Raw genomic sequence first — 12,439 nt, 5'->3', positions numbered from 1 at the left:
TCCCAGAACAGAGAGTATGCACTTGTGAGAAGTGTTTTAAAGGACTCCAGTGTCTCAAGCAATCCTTGAAATTCAGAAGTTAATCTGATTTAATTCTTAGTGATGCATGTATGTTGAAAACAATTCTTTTGCAATTTCTTGCCTGGTAGTTTGAAGTTATATAAGAAATGAAGTGAGCAACAGCATATAAAAGATCAGACAGATAAGTGGTGGTAGGGGAATTACATTTTCTGTCTAAACTGAGGAAGTACGTGAGGAAGTATCATAAAACCAAGTTTGAAGGGGTTGGGCCTGTGTATCAGTTTGAGAATGAATCAGGTGAAGTAGCTAATGCAGGTTGCTGTATTTAAAACTGAGTATCTTCTTCATCTTGTTGTTGCTTTTGTTTTAGTATTTGCAGAATCATCCTCACATATTTCAATTCAGTCCTGATGAAAATAAGGTTGGTCTGAAGGAAAAACACAAGCTCCTGTTTAAGTCAGATTCTCAAGGACAAGGTCTCCAAAGCCCTCCTCGGAAGAATGATGTTCAGTGGAATTCAGAAAAAAAACCTACAAGGCTAAGGGACAGTTCTGGTTGCCATTGGTTTGATCTGAATGATTCAAAGGTCCAGCCAATCAAGGAGATGGATATTGAGAAACAATTTCAGGGTAAAGAGAGCGCCTACATGCTGTTTTATCGAAAATCTCAGTTAAAAAGACCGCCTGAAGGTACACAAAGCTCATCGTGATATTCTGGGGGCTTCCTTCATTGGCAGTTTGTTTTCTGGAGGGCAAAGGGCCTTTCTGTCCTTTCCAAAAGTTGAAGATAGAGTTTTCTTTCTAGTGCTCATTTGAAAAAGAAAAAAAAGGGGGGGGTTAACCAAGATACACAGAGGTTGCCTCCAAGGAGGTGGTGACCAGTTAACTGGCTGTAGCTGACACTAACGTTTTTCTAGTACGCTTCACAAATACCAGCAGAACATCTACTGAAACAAATACACGTTGTTGCTAACGGCATTTGTGTATCATTTTCCCTGAGGGAAAGATTGATGGGAAGAAGTAAAAGCACTTGTTTGTTCTTTGTATCATCTTGTGGTTTAATTTTCTCTGTTACGAAAGGATACAACATTATTGCTCTGAATTTTCAATGATTACCCTACTGTAATATCTCATCTTGATCACTTTTATTGTTTGCCAAAACACATTTTAAGCAGCCGAGGCCAAACTAGCCTATATTGTTTGTTGCAGCGCGAGGAAATCCAAGGTACCAAATTCCTGAACACCTTCTGAATGAAATGAATGCTGCTAATACTGAGCTGCAAAAAAAGAGGTATATTAATGTAACTGTACCAGTCTCTTAAACAGCATTCTTAATCTGCAGATATCCAAAGTGATTTAAAATGAAAGAAACTCATTGAGTAGAGCCAGATACTAAAATGATTCAATGTCATAGAGATTAATTGAGGAATACAACTTGTATGTCCAGATTCTGCCTTCTGCTGGTTCCCTGCCTCCCTGTTAGTGGTGTCACTAGGTGTTCTACAGAATTTCATGGGAAACTTACTTACAGTTTAAAATTATACCTTTTTTTGTGAAAATCAGGGCAATTCTGGAAGGAGGATGGAATATGTTATCATAATTATGTTTATAGAGGGAGTTCTCCTTTGGGAGAAGGGGAATGACTTGCTTTACTGTGAAACAACAGATAAATGGTATCCTTTGCCAGAAACGTAGAGGAAAGAGATAGTGGTATTCAGGTTGGTTGAAACTCCTCCTTCTGTTGAGGAACACACAGAACTGATAATATGCCTGAATCACAGTAAAGCTATCAAAATACAGGCACACACACGAGACACAAGTCCTGTGTGATATATCTCCTCTGTGCAAGTTTCACTCCTTTATTTTTTAAATGGCATATTTGCTGCTATGTTTAGTTAATAGAACTGCATAAAGGTATAAAGGAGGAAGGCATGGCTGTGTCTGTCCTCACTCAGTTTCCATGCAGTTTTTCTGTCTGCGTTTCAACAGAGTACTGATCTGGAACACAGCCTGAAAAAAACTACAGTCTCCATATCCCTAAAAATGAAGTTTGCCATTCTGTTTAGAAAGGTAGAAGCAAGGTGTAGAAACACACAGAACGTACTGTTATAGTGCTTATGTGGAGGATGTCTACGCTAGCTCTGTATTGCACAACGTGTAAATCACTGTCATCTTTGAGCACCTCTTTGCATACCCCTTGATGGAGGGGGGAATGTGACAGTGAATTTAGCCATGAGGGTATCAGTTCCAGGACAACTGCACAGAAGCATCTCTGTGATAAGCTAGCCGTTTTTGGGGTGTTAAATTCACTGGTTTATTATTGTGTTATTCTTTCAAAGAGCGGAATGTGATTCAGCAAACAATGGCATTGATTTACATCTCCATTTGAGCTCATGTTATAAATTTCACAATGGGGCTTTGCATCCTTCACTTACTTGGAAAGAGGGTGTTGTGGATTTGACTATTGATAGAAGAAAAACGCTAGGAGACCTTCGACAATCAGTATTCCAGGTATTTGCTATGTTAAATGAATTCAAACACTTAGTTATAAATTTTCAACAGTAAATATAGTTTTAGGGGGCTAAAAACTACATGTGTTTACACAGGAGGAAACATTAGTTTGAGGTCTGTTCTCGAAGGGTTGAAGAAACCGTGAAATTGATGTAACATTAACTATGTAGACTTTAAAGCTCTCATAAGCTAATAATTTATATTTGGGCAGCACATACATGGACATGGATTGACACTTTGCAGAACTCCAGACTTACTCTTAACATTTCAGTTTGTGACAGATTTGTCTTTGTATTTTCTAGGAGCTAGCTGTCCTTAAAAGGAAATAATCAGAGTAGTTTAAGAAAAAAGAAAATTAGTTAAAAGATATTTATCTTAACTCTTGAAAGTGTTATCTTTGCATTTATTCTCTACTTTGTTAAAGGAATATGACAATTTATAAAATGCTTTTTCATAGATATCTAAATCAAAGCTAACTCAATGTCAGGAAACGCTGCTTTCCCTGTAGCTCTGCCTAGCGCAGCGCTCTCCCCCTCTCTCGCGCCACCCCGCCGCCCCCCGCGCCCTCTCTCTCTCGCCCGCCATCTCCCCACCGCTCTGGCCACCTCTCGCTCTTGCACCCCCTCGCTCTCCCCCTCCGGCTGTCTCGCTGTTGCTCGCGCCCGCTCTCCCCCACTTGCGCCCACTCTCTGTCTGTCATCTGTATCTATCTATCTATCATCTATATCTATCTAATTTATTATTATTTTTTTAATTCTTCCTAATTAGATGTTGGAATCTTGGGAAGGGGACATGATTCTCAGTATTGCCAAGCCTTTACCAGCAGGACTGCATCTTTACCAGATACTTGATGGTAAGACTATTGCATACAAGGCTTCCATGTTACTTATATGTTGTATTTACTGCAGACATCGAGGATTTCATATGTAAAACATCTTGGAGACGTGTATTACTGAACACTCTTCAAGCTCAAACTTACATGCAAGTCCACTGCCAAGTTATTTAGGATACTCTTACGAGTGAAATATGAAGAGTTTTGATACCTTTATATGTAATCTTTGTTGTGAAGTGCAGTAAGACTGCAGATCTTATGCAAGTTAAACGTATTTGCTGACAAAAATACATCAGTCTGTATTTTGACCTTGATTGCTTATGGATGTTTGCTTTCATAGTATTTACCTAGTAGGTGGAGGAGAGGGTATAAGAGAGGAACCAGGGTGACATCAAAGAAAAATGTAGATTAGACCTAAGCTGAAGTAGGAATTTTTGTAAAGGAAAATACTTACATAGAGAGTATGTTAATTTATTAAGAGTACATTAGTATTTTAAAATCATGAGTTCTGTCTCCAGCTTTGCGTTGTTACGCAATTATAGGTGTTAGTCTTCAAAAGCCTTTTCAGCCATTTAAAAATTTTATAGCCTTTGTGGTCTGTTTCAGAAAATTAGGGTTCTACCAGAACATAACCCAACTTTCCATGATGTTGACGTCAAAATACAGAGGCACTCATAGCTGCTGTAAATATTCCTCAGGACGCTAGTACAGTTCTTTAAATGACAGTGACTTAAAAAATCTGAATCTGACTTACGGTAGGAAGGTAAAAGAAACTGCAGCATGGGCATTAGTATTTCAAAGAATGGGCTTGGAATGTACAGTATGTGACTCGTTTATTAAATCCAACCTTTTTATTTTAGATCTATTGATTTGCTCTTAAACTTTATGTAGATAATCCTGACCGAGCAGCTTTGCCAACTGCTAACTTGGGCCTCAGTTTGCAAGGGAAATTGAATTGAAACCTTTGTGCTGCAGCCCTCTTTACTCAGTGAGAGTGCTGTAGGGGTGTGTACCCACTTGCGTTGCTCTTGCTACATGAGTGAAGCCTAACTTACCCACTGTAAATGCTGAACACAGAGCATCTTTTGTAATGATATGCTTGAGCCAGAGTAGAATGTGCCAGCATATTTCAGTTTACCAGCTGACCCAACTTTTGTGGGGGGCAAGAACTTGATGATTTGCTCCTTTTTAGGAGATGAGCTGACACTGGATGGCATTGGGCTGGCTGATGGAGCAGACATCTTTGTGTGGAATGGAAAAGAGGTAAAAGAACCAAATACCCTCTCTCCTTGTCAGTGTCTGGAGATTGCATCTTACCTCTTCAGAAGTTTTGGAAATGTTGATCTGTTCTGCAGATGTGCTACTGACATACCAGCATTAGCTTTGGGGACATCTCTTCAGCCTCATCTAGGATACTATGTTTTTACAGCTTGTCAGTAGACCTTGAGGGATGTATGTTGTGCTGCTTGATAAAATTATAAACAGAATTATAGCATGCAGAATGCGATATGGGCAGATTGATGGTGCCTGTAGATATCCAATGCCAGTTACATTGGAGTGTATTCTGAAAACATCTGGTGCCTCTTGGAAGGAGATCAGTTGATAGTAATGCAATAACAAAAACTTATGCCCTGTGGTCAATCATTCCACATATAAAATTAGACCTGTCAATGACTACTTCTCTGTATAGTCTCCCTGAAATACTGTGCTCCTTTTCTAGTGTTGCATCTTCCTTCTTAATATTAAGGCTTCTGCTTAACTTTCAAATACTTGCCTCAGCAGTTATGTAACACAGCATTTATTCCATCTCTGTAATGGAATAAAATTTTACTTTTAAAAGAGTTTTGTCATAAAAGTATACATTTTCTTTCTGATTTATCAAAAAAAACCCAAAAACCTAAACCAAACCAGAAGAAAACATCTAGTAACAGAGTCACTCTTGTCTTGGTTGTACTTGTGGTCTTCACTACTCCAGCTTTCTGTGTGATTAAATTGCCTTCAGCAAGGAACTATATTCTTTGCCTAGGTTGAATATCAGAAAGGCCAGATTTTAAAATCTCTTTTGATCTGCTTCAGTCACACTTTTGGGTAGTTCTTTAATATCCTGAGGGGCTAAATTCCTCTGTTAATCTGATGGAGACCAAGTGTGCACTGGTTTCCCTGCTACTGTTACCGATATATTTACAATGCATGCAGACTTGGAACAGACCTTAGCATTATGTTTTCTTTTCCCAACACCCTTGAGTTACTCTAGTTGTTTGTTCAGTAGGCATTTGGTCAAAGGTTGTTTATTTCTAATGAGGAGAGAGGGTCCATCTTTTTGTCTCAGTAATTTTATTGTTGTCATTTATTGCTGTCCAGTCTTTTCTGTATTTTATTGATCACCACTGCATAAATCTTGCATTCCTTACTTCAGGTTGGTGGAACAAAGGTCATGACGGGTGCTGATCATGAACCTGTGGTCATAAACGTTCTTCGTTTAGCAGAGTATAACGAAGGAGGGAAGGGTCAGCATTTCACAGAATCGCAGCACGTCTTTTCATGCAGCACAAAACTGGGTGATCTGCGCAGAGCCTTAGCACCGTCAGGAGGAATCATTCTAAAGAACGGCTCAGGACCAGATAAAGAAGCCAAGAACTGGGAAGTCTTTCTTGAAGAAGATATGAAGGAAACAGTGAAAGGTGTTGGCCTGATGGATGGATGCTCAGTACTAATCTTAGACAGCCATGACCAGAGGTAACCATTTTGATTACAAGTCTAATTAAACAAAAAAGCAATTTTGGCAAAATCAGTTCAGTTAAAATTATGCTAGCTGTATATATTCTTTTAACTACTTGTCACTTTGAGCTTTTTAATTCAAGATAATATAATCTTAAGTTTTGGAGGTCAGGTGCTTATCAACTATTAGATATTTCTTTGCTCTCGAAGTGCACATGTAGTCACATCCTTTGACTTACACTTGTAAAGGGGAAAAACCTAGGGAGAACAACTTGTGCCCAGTGTGCTGGCACATCTTCGGCATAACCTGAATTTCTGAGGCTTGAGCTGCATGGTTCACTGAGGGACTTGGTGGGATGAGAGAACAGAGCAATATCAGAAGAGTATGCAGCTCTGCTCAATCTGCCAGTTGAATCTGAAGTTGGCAGGGGCAAATTTCTGGTCTCGTTTTGTTTCCCGCTGTATAGCCCTGAGGTTAGGTTCCCATTTTCAGAGACGTGTATGTGCTCGTTACCCAAACTATGACTTCCTAGTTAAAACAGTAAGAAAAAATTGAGATTAAATCAAGCAGTGAGAGGGTTCTACACCAAGGACTGTTTCTGTGTTTATATACGGTAGCAGAAAGAGAGAGAAAATCTCAAATTTTTACTTATAAGTAGGTATGCTTTTACAGTATTTTTTCCAGAAGCCTTAAATCCAGCCTCAGAAAGTGACTTTAGACTCTGAAGTACCTTCAGAAGCTCAAGTCCCATTGAAAGCCAGTTGCCAAAACATAGTTTTTACTGGTTTACTCAGTAACCAGCCCAGAGGTGCCTGGATGCTGCCTGAGGCCTCTGACTCTTACTCTATAACATGCCATCACTATTAATGACCTAGGCATTATCACTTTGAGAGCTTTGGTATTTAGCAGTCTAGCCCAGACAATGTGTAGTTTTCCTGTCTTTGACCATCTTTGCACTGCTCATTTTTACAGCTTCGTGAATATGTCAAGTGGCAATTTGACTGCTTTTACATATGACATCAGCTGGCTCCAAGTTAAAAACTTCTGCAGAACACAAGATGAAGAGAAACATGTTAAAATTACTGCCACTATTGAAACAGTAAGGAGTCTGATTGTTCAGGGATATAACACAGGCTGTTTCCCTGAAAAGCTTGGCCAGTGCACTTGGGCCAATTAATTGGATTTAGTGGATTTAGCCTTGAGGCTGAAGTTTTTCTGTGATGAAAATAGTGTGCAACTCAGAGTTACTGTTACTGGGATACTTAGACTGCTGTGTAATAAGACTGTAGCATGGGTAGCTTAAACCAGTGTAGTCTACATTAGTGTGTTTTAGTGTGAAACAATTTTCTCTTTGGACTGTCCTGTAAATGTATGTTTGTTGAGGCTATGTCAGTAAACAAAACCTAAAAGAGGAGGAAAGTATTATTTCTTGCTTTCAACATAGGATAGGAAAAAATGCTGGTTTTCCCCAAGGGGTGGGCTTTTCTAGTACCTTTTCTGCCTTTTAAGTTATTTCTTGTTACAGAAAATAAGAAGTACTACTTAGTTTTGCTCACAAAATTACTATTTGTGAAATATTAGTCTTCTGGTAAAACCAAATATTAAATACCACTTTCTTTTCTTTGGAATACTGTTTTTAAGGAAAATTTCCACAAATGTGTTATGATACCAGTACATTTATTTATTATATATATTCGGTAAGATAATGTTAAATGTATTCTCATCTGTATATAGTGTTAACAGGAATAAGAAAATAACTAGGATGCATTTCAAGTGAAGGCTGTACTTTGTGGACTGGCATTTGAACAGCAGGTGTGTTACTGGCATCCTGTGTTAGAGGTGTTAATATTGCTTTCTTTTAGGTAATGTCTGATATCAAAATGAAAGCAATACGGGAATTTCAGCTAGAGGAGGAGCTAGGTAAGTGTTCAGCTGCTTTACTTTTAGATCTGATAACGTTAGAATTTACTGGCTGGCATCCTGCTTTTTGCATCAGTCCGTTCAAAACAGCAAATCCATTGCTGTTAGGAGTTTTTTGGGAAGGAAGGAGAGTGCAAAGGACTTAAAATTCATCTAATTCTGAAGAAAATTACTATTTTTCCTAGCTTAAAAATGAATCAGTGTAAGTCTTGATTAAAATACATTTTATGAAGCTCTTACTTTTTCAGAAGCTGTTTGAGTAGGAATAATCATGTTGCTTTACTGAAATATTACACTCAGAATTGAAGAAGAATGTTTTTTTTTTTTAACCTTATTCCTTTCTTTGAGACACTCCAGTTTTCTTTCTTTGAAGTTTTTGTTGATGTCTTTACCTTTGGAAGCACTTGGTCGGTTTTGTAGTATTACTGATTGTGGCTAACAGCTGTCTTCAAAAAGAAAGTAATCTTTCACTGAAAGGATAAAAACTAAGACTGTTCATGAAGTCTCTAGGAATCTCTCTCCAGTTGTACTTTTGATCTAATACCTCCAGATGGAGGCCTCTAAGATAAACCTGTTGTCATTAATCTTAAATACGTTCTCTGTCTAAACTTCTGAGCCAAATTTCTTCTTATTTGACTTACTTAATATATCCATCTCTCTTTCCTCCCCTTTTTGTTACAGCAAATGACAGCTGTCTTAGACCTGTTAGCGGAAATGGGAAACTTCTGTCTCCAGGTAAATATATTTAATCATCATTCTGTAACAAGTTCAATTGGGAGACTTTAAGCTTCCCTTTGTCCTCTCCTGGGCGAAGTACACACACATAACTCCACTGATTTCCAGACTTAACTGAAGCAGTTGTGTGGGGTGTTTTTTTCCAGTTTTACTGTTTATTAGTAGTACCAATACAAAGGTAAAACTTAAACTTAAGTGTTCAGCTTGGTTTTATTACTTGCATCCCTAATGAGTAAAACTGATTAGCATACCTGCTGTTGTTTATCGACCACTGGCCGTATGCTTCAAGGCTGTGGGAATTAATAGAAAATTCTTTTTCCCATATTTATTTTATAAATTGAAAAATCTCTACATTATCTGTTTTGAATCATATTTAATACATTTACAGAGCAAATTTCTAGATATTCCAGGAAGCAGAGTCCTTGTTCCATGTGTTTCTAACCTATATTTCCTGAAACAAAATGGACTAAATATATTTGTTAAAGTTTGATGCGTAAAATTGGATTTCAGAACAGCTTGAGCAGCAAACTTGATTGAGTCCTGTGGTGATGGAGGAAGCACTATTAGGTTCCTGTTTACTATGAGAAGGCAGCTTGTGTCTGTGGTGTATTAAGCCCACTGAATAACATGTGGATTTCTGCTTCCATAAGAGTGGAGGAACATGTTCATGCCATAGCCTGCTCTTCGGTTTACACGAGCATGCGTTACCACCTGTCACTATATAACTGTGCTCTTGATGGGCAGTGTTCAGCAGAAAAGGACCCACAGCTTTGCTTTTGCCGTTATTGGGGCAGTGGTGAGAAACTGAGTGGATCAGCTTTGTGCTTGCCGGGAAGTGTTTTCTGTATCTTTGCTATTTTGCTAATATATTGCATTAGTAAAACATGGCCAGGAAGCCAAGGAGAGATTAATTCCTCTCCATTCAGCACTTGTCAGACAACACCTGGAGTATTGTGTCCATTTTGGGGGGTCCCCAGCATGAGAAAGAAGCCCTTACAACCCGGAACCAGTCCAGAGGAGAGCACCCGCAATGGTTTGGGAGCTGGAACATGGGAAAGAGGAGGGAAGCTGGGCTCTTCCAGGCTGAAGAGGAACAGGCTTGGGGGAAGGAGGAGTAACTGCCATCTTTAACTCCTTAACATGGACCTATAGAGAAGGCAGAGCCAGATTCTTCTCAGAGGAGCACATGGAAAGGATCAGAGACAGCAGACACAAGTTTCAGCAAGGAAAATTCCAGCTGGTATGGGGGGGTCAGGGGGGGCAATATTCACATTGGGAGTGGTCAAACAATAGACAGGGAGCCCTGGGAGGCTGGGAGATATCCATCCCTGGAGGTATTGAGAGCTTGACTGGAAAAAGCCCAGAGTGAACTGATCTGACTTCAGAGCTGGTTCTGCTTTGAGCAGGGATTTGGACCAGACAACCTACAAAGATCCCTTCCAACCTCAATTCTTCTGTCACCCCATATACAAGGGGTGGTGGGGAGAAATCATTATACAAATGTTGCTTTGCTGTCATCATAGGAGGTTTACAGATCTGATGTAAACACTGTGGAAGTGAAGTTCTCTAAATGTCACTGAACATTTTTATCTTACTCTAAGGAGCAGCATAATAGAACAGATATTTTCAGGAAGCAGCAGCTTATGATGTTCTCATCATAACATCATTGGTTTTGTCCTTCCTGAAGTGCCTGAGGATTATACTGTCAAGGAAGCGGAACTGAAAATGGGAAGCTTGCTAGGGCTGTGTCATGGGAATGCTCCAACTTCTACTCAGGTATAGTAGTGCTGTGACTGAAAAGAGTCTCATGCTCCTTTGATACTTTGTTTACATTTCCCAATATTTCATGTAGTCCTCTTTTTACTCTTGTAATGGTTGTAAATGACATGGAAAAAATGCTCAGTGACACTAAGAATTATACGTATCAGCATGAAGGCTCACACCATTTATCTCAGTTGCAGAAGGGCAAGAGCATATATATGACCAGTTAATATAGCTCATATGATTAATGGTAAATCGTTTATCATTTGTCTGTGGTTGTCCAGCTTCTGTGCTCTGATGTGCATGTACTTTTGTAAAGAGCATAAAGTAAGAAAAGGGGGATATTGCTCTTGATATCTACAAGTTATAAATATGCAAGAGAAAAAATAGTTGTATATTTCTAAAGATCAGAGTGCTAGCAGGTTTTATCTCTCATTTGTAGCAGACATGTACAGATGGTTAAAGAAGCTCTACTGATGGCCATAACTCAATTGCATATGCATAACTCTGTCCTGCTTAGATTGTTTACTTTAGCCCAAAGTAGTTTCAGTGCTATTTGACTGATGGCAGGCTTGCAATAGCTGGTATATGTGTGTGCATCAGGGGGTGTTATTTCACAGTATTTCCATACTTAAATATGTATTCTGATAGCTTATACTTGCTTTTTTAGCTCTTCTTATATTTTATTGTTGGGAGTGACCAAAACGCAAGCCCTGAGATGGAGATAGTTGTGGAGGAGACTGCCTCTGTCAAAGAGGTAAGTCTAGCTGCTTTTAAAAGCTTTTGTCACGCCTAGGTCAGGTCTGTTGCTCCTGGAGAACTTTGCCTTATAACCATGCGTCACTTCAGGTCACCAGGAGACACCAAGGCAAAGGAAGTGTTTCAACTTCAAAAGGCCAGCGGGGAAGAATGTCTTAATCTTTCACCAATTAGTAAAGAGACATCCGTGCTTTTTTCCAAGAAGGAACATAGCCTGGCTGCTTCATGCATGGCTAGCCGCTCCTTTTGTACACAGCAGTCCTCAGAATGATAGGCAATTATGGCAGAACCTGCCACAATTTCTTGTAGTTCATCAAACTCTGAACACACAGAACTGGAGTGAGAGGAGTCAGGAAGAACTGCGCGCAGAGCGAAAGAAGCAGTTGTCAGTACTGCCAATCCAGACTTCTGGCTCAGAGTGCCAACATCTACGAGTAGTGACTGGGAAGCATTGAGTTTGCAGGTTTGATTTCTAAAAGGTGCATCTTCAAACTCTGGAACAGAGCTTGTTCAAGTAAAGCAGCAAACTGACAGCAGAGATTTTTTTTTTTTTTAAGTTTGTAAAAGCTGAGTCACCTGACATAGTAAATTTCTTGCCTGAAAACAATCTCATACTTGAAGAGATTAATACATAGCTCAAATACACCATGTCTATGTAATTATATTGGTTTTAGGAACTGATCAGGAATCAGTCGCTCAGTTTTTATGTTGGCAAATTCTAGTGTAGATTTGCTGAAAACTTTTTATTTCCCAACCTATGCTTTGAGACAAGTCTCACCATATGTTTCTTTTTTCAGTGTCTAAATTTAATGCTGGAAAAATCTGGATTATCAGGTTAGTTGTATTGTTATTTAATGATTTTTTTTTTTTTTAAAGGAATTTCCAGATTTCTAAGACAGCTCTTTCTACCCTAAAACTTAGAAGTTGTAAGTTTGTTACAATGGTCTATGTGTCACTGTAGTGTGAGGAGGAGAAAGAACTATAAACTTGCAGTCTTACTCTGATAAAAACTGGCTGTGCAGTTCCTCTTGAAAATCAGTTTCAAGCTTTCTACTTAATCAAAGTATGGGAAAATCCACAATTCCTAGACTATTTGCTTGGGTGCATGTGCAGGTGGAGGTGTTTGGCTGTTTTGATAAGATTTGCTGTCCTAGTGGGAACCACCGCATGAGATTAACTATA

The 12,439-nt window shown here is 39.0% G+C and overlaps 1 protein-coding gene across 12 annotated transcripts in view; it reads left to right on the top strand.

Moving 5' to 3' along the window:
* USP40 (ubiquitin specific peptidase 40) overlaps window positions 1–12,439 on the top strand; it is a 40,595-nt gene that overhangs the window by 15,026 nt on the left and 13,130 nt on the right. For 10 of the 12 annotated variants that reach the window (XR_005932678.1, XM_030018070.2, XM_041124328.1 and 7 more), the window contains 12 exons: window positions 392–710; window positions 1,230–1,311; window positions 2,360–2,531; window positions 3,300–3,384; window positions 4,556–4,626; window positions 5,780–6,099; window positions 7,055–7,181; window positions 7,945–8,002; window positions 8,684–8,737; window positions 10,425–10,513; window positions 11,169–11,255; window positions 12,055–12,091. Coding sequence is in view for 11 of the 12 variants with exons in the window: in XM_030018070.2 (XP_029873930.1) it covers window positions 392–710; window positions 1,230–1,311; window positions 2,360–2,531; window positions 3,300–3,384; window positions 4,556–4,626; window positions 5,780–6,099; window positions 7,055–7,181; window positions 7,945–8,002; window positions 8,684–8,737; window positions 10,425–10,513; window positions 11,169–11,255; window positions 12,055–12,091 (1,501 nt within the window). In the remaining variant the exon portion in view is untranslated. The remainder of the gene's footprint in view (window positions 1–391; window positions 711–1,229; window positions 1,312–2,359; window positions 2,532–3,299; window positions 3,385–4,555; window positions 4,627–5,779; window positions 6,100–7,054; window positions 7,182–7,944; window positions 8,003–8,683; window positions 8,738–10,424; window positions 10,514–11,168; window positions 11,256–12,054; window positions 12,092–12,439) is intronic. The other 2 variants (XM_041124330.1, XM_041124329.1) reach the window with 1 other exon arrangement.

This window comes from Aquila chrysaetos, chromosome 6 (assembly GCF_900496995.4).
Source record: "Aquila chrysaetos chrysaetos chromosome 6, bAquChr1.4, whole genome shotgun sequence".
Taxonomy (NCBI): Eukaryota; Metazoa; Chordata; class Aves; order Accipitriformes; family Accipitridae; genus Aquila; species Aquila chrysaetos.
This window is presented reverse-complemented; position numbering and strand designations above follow the sequence as displayed.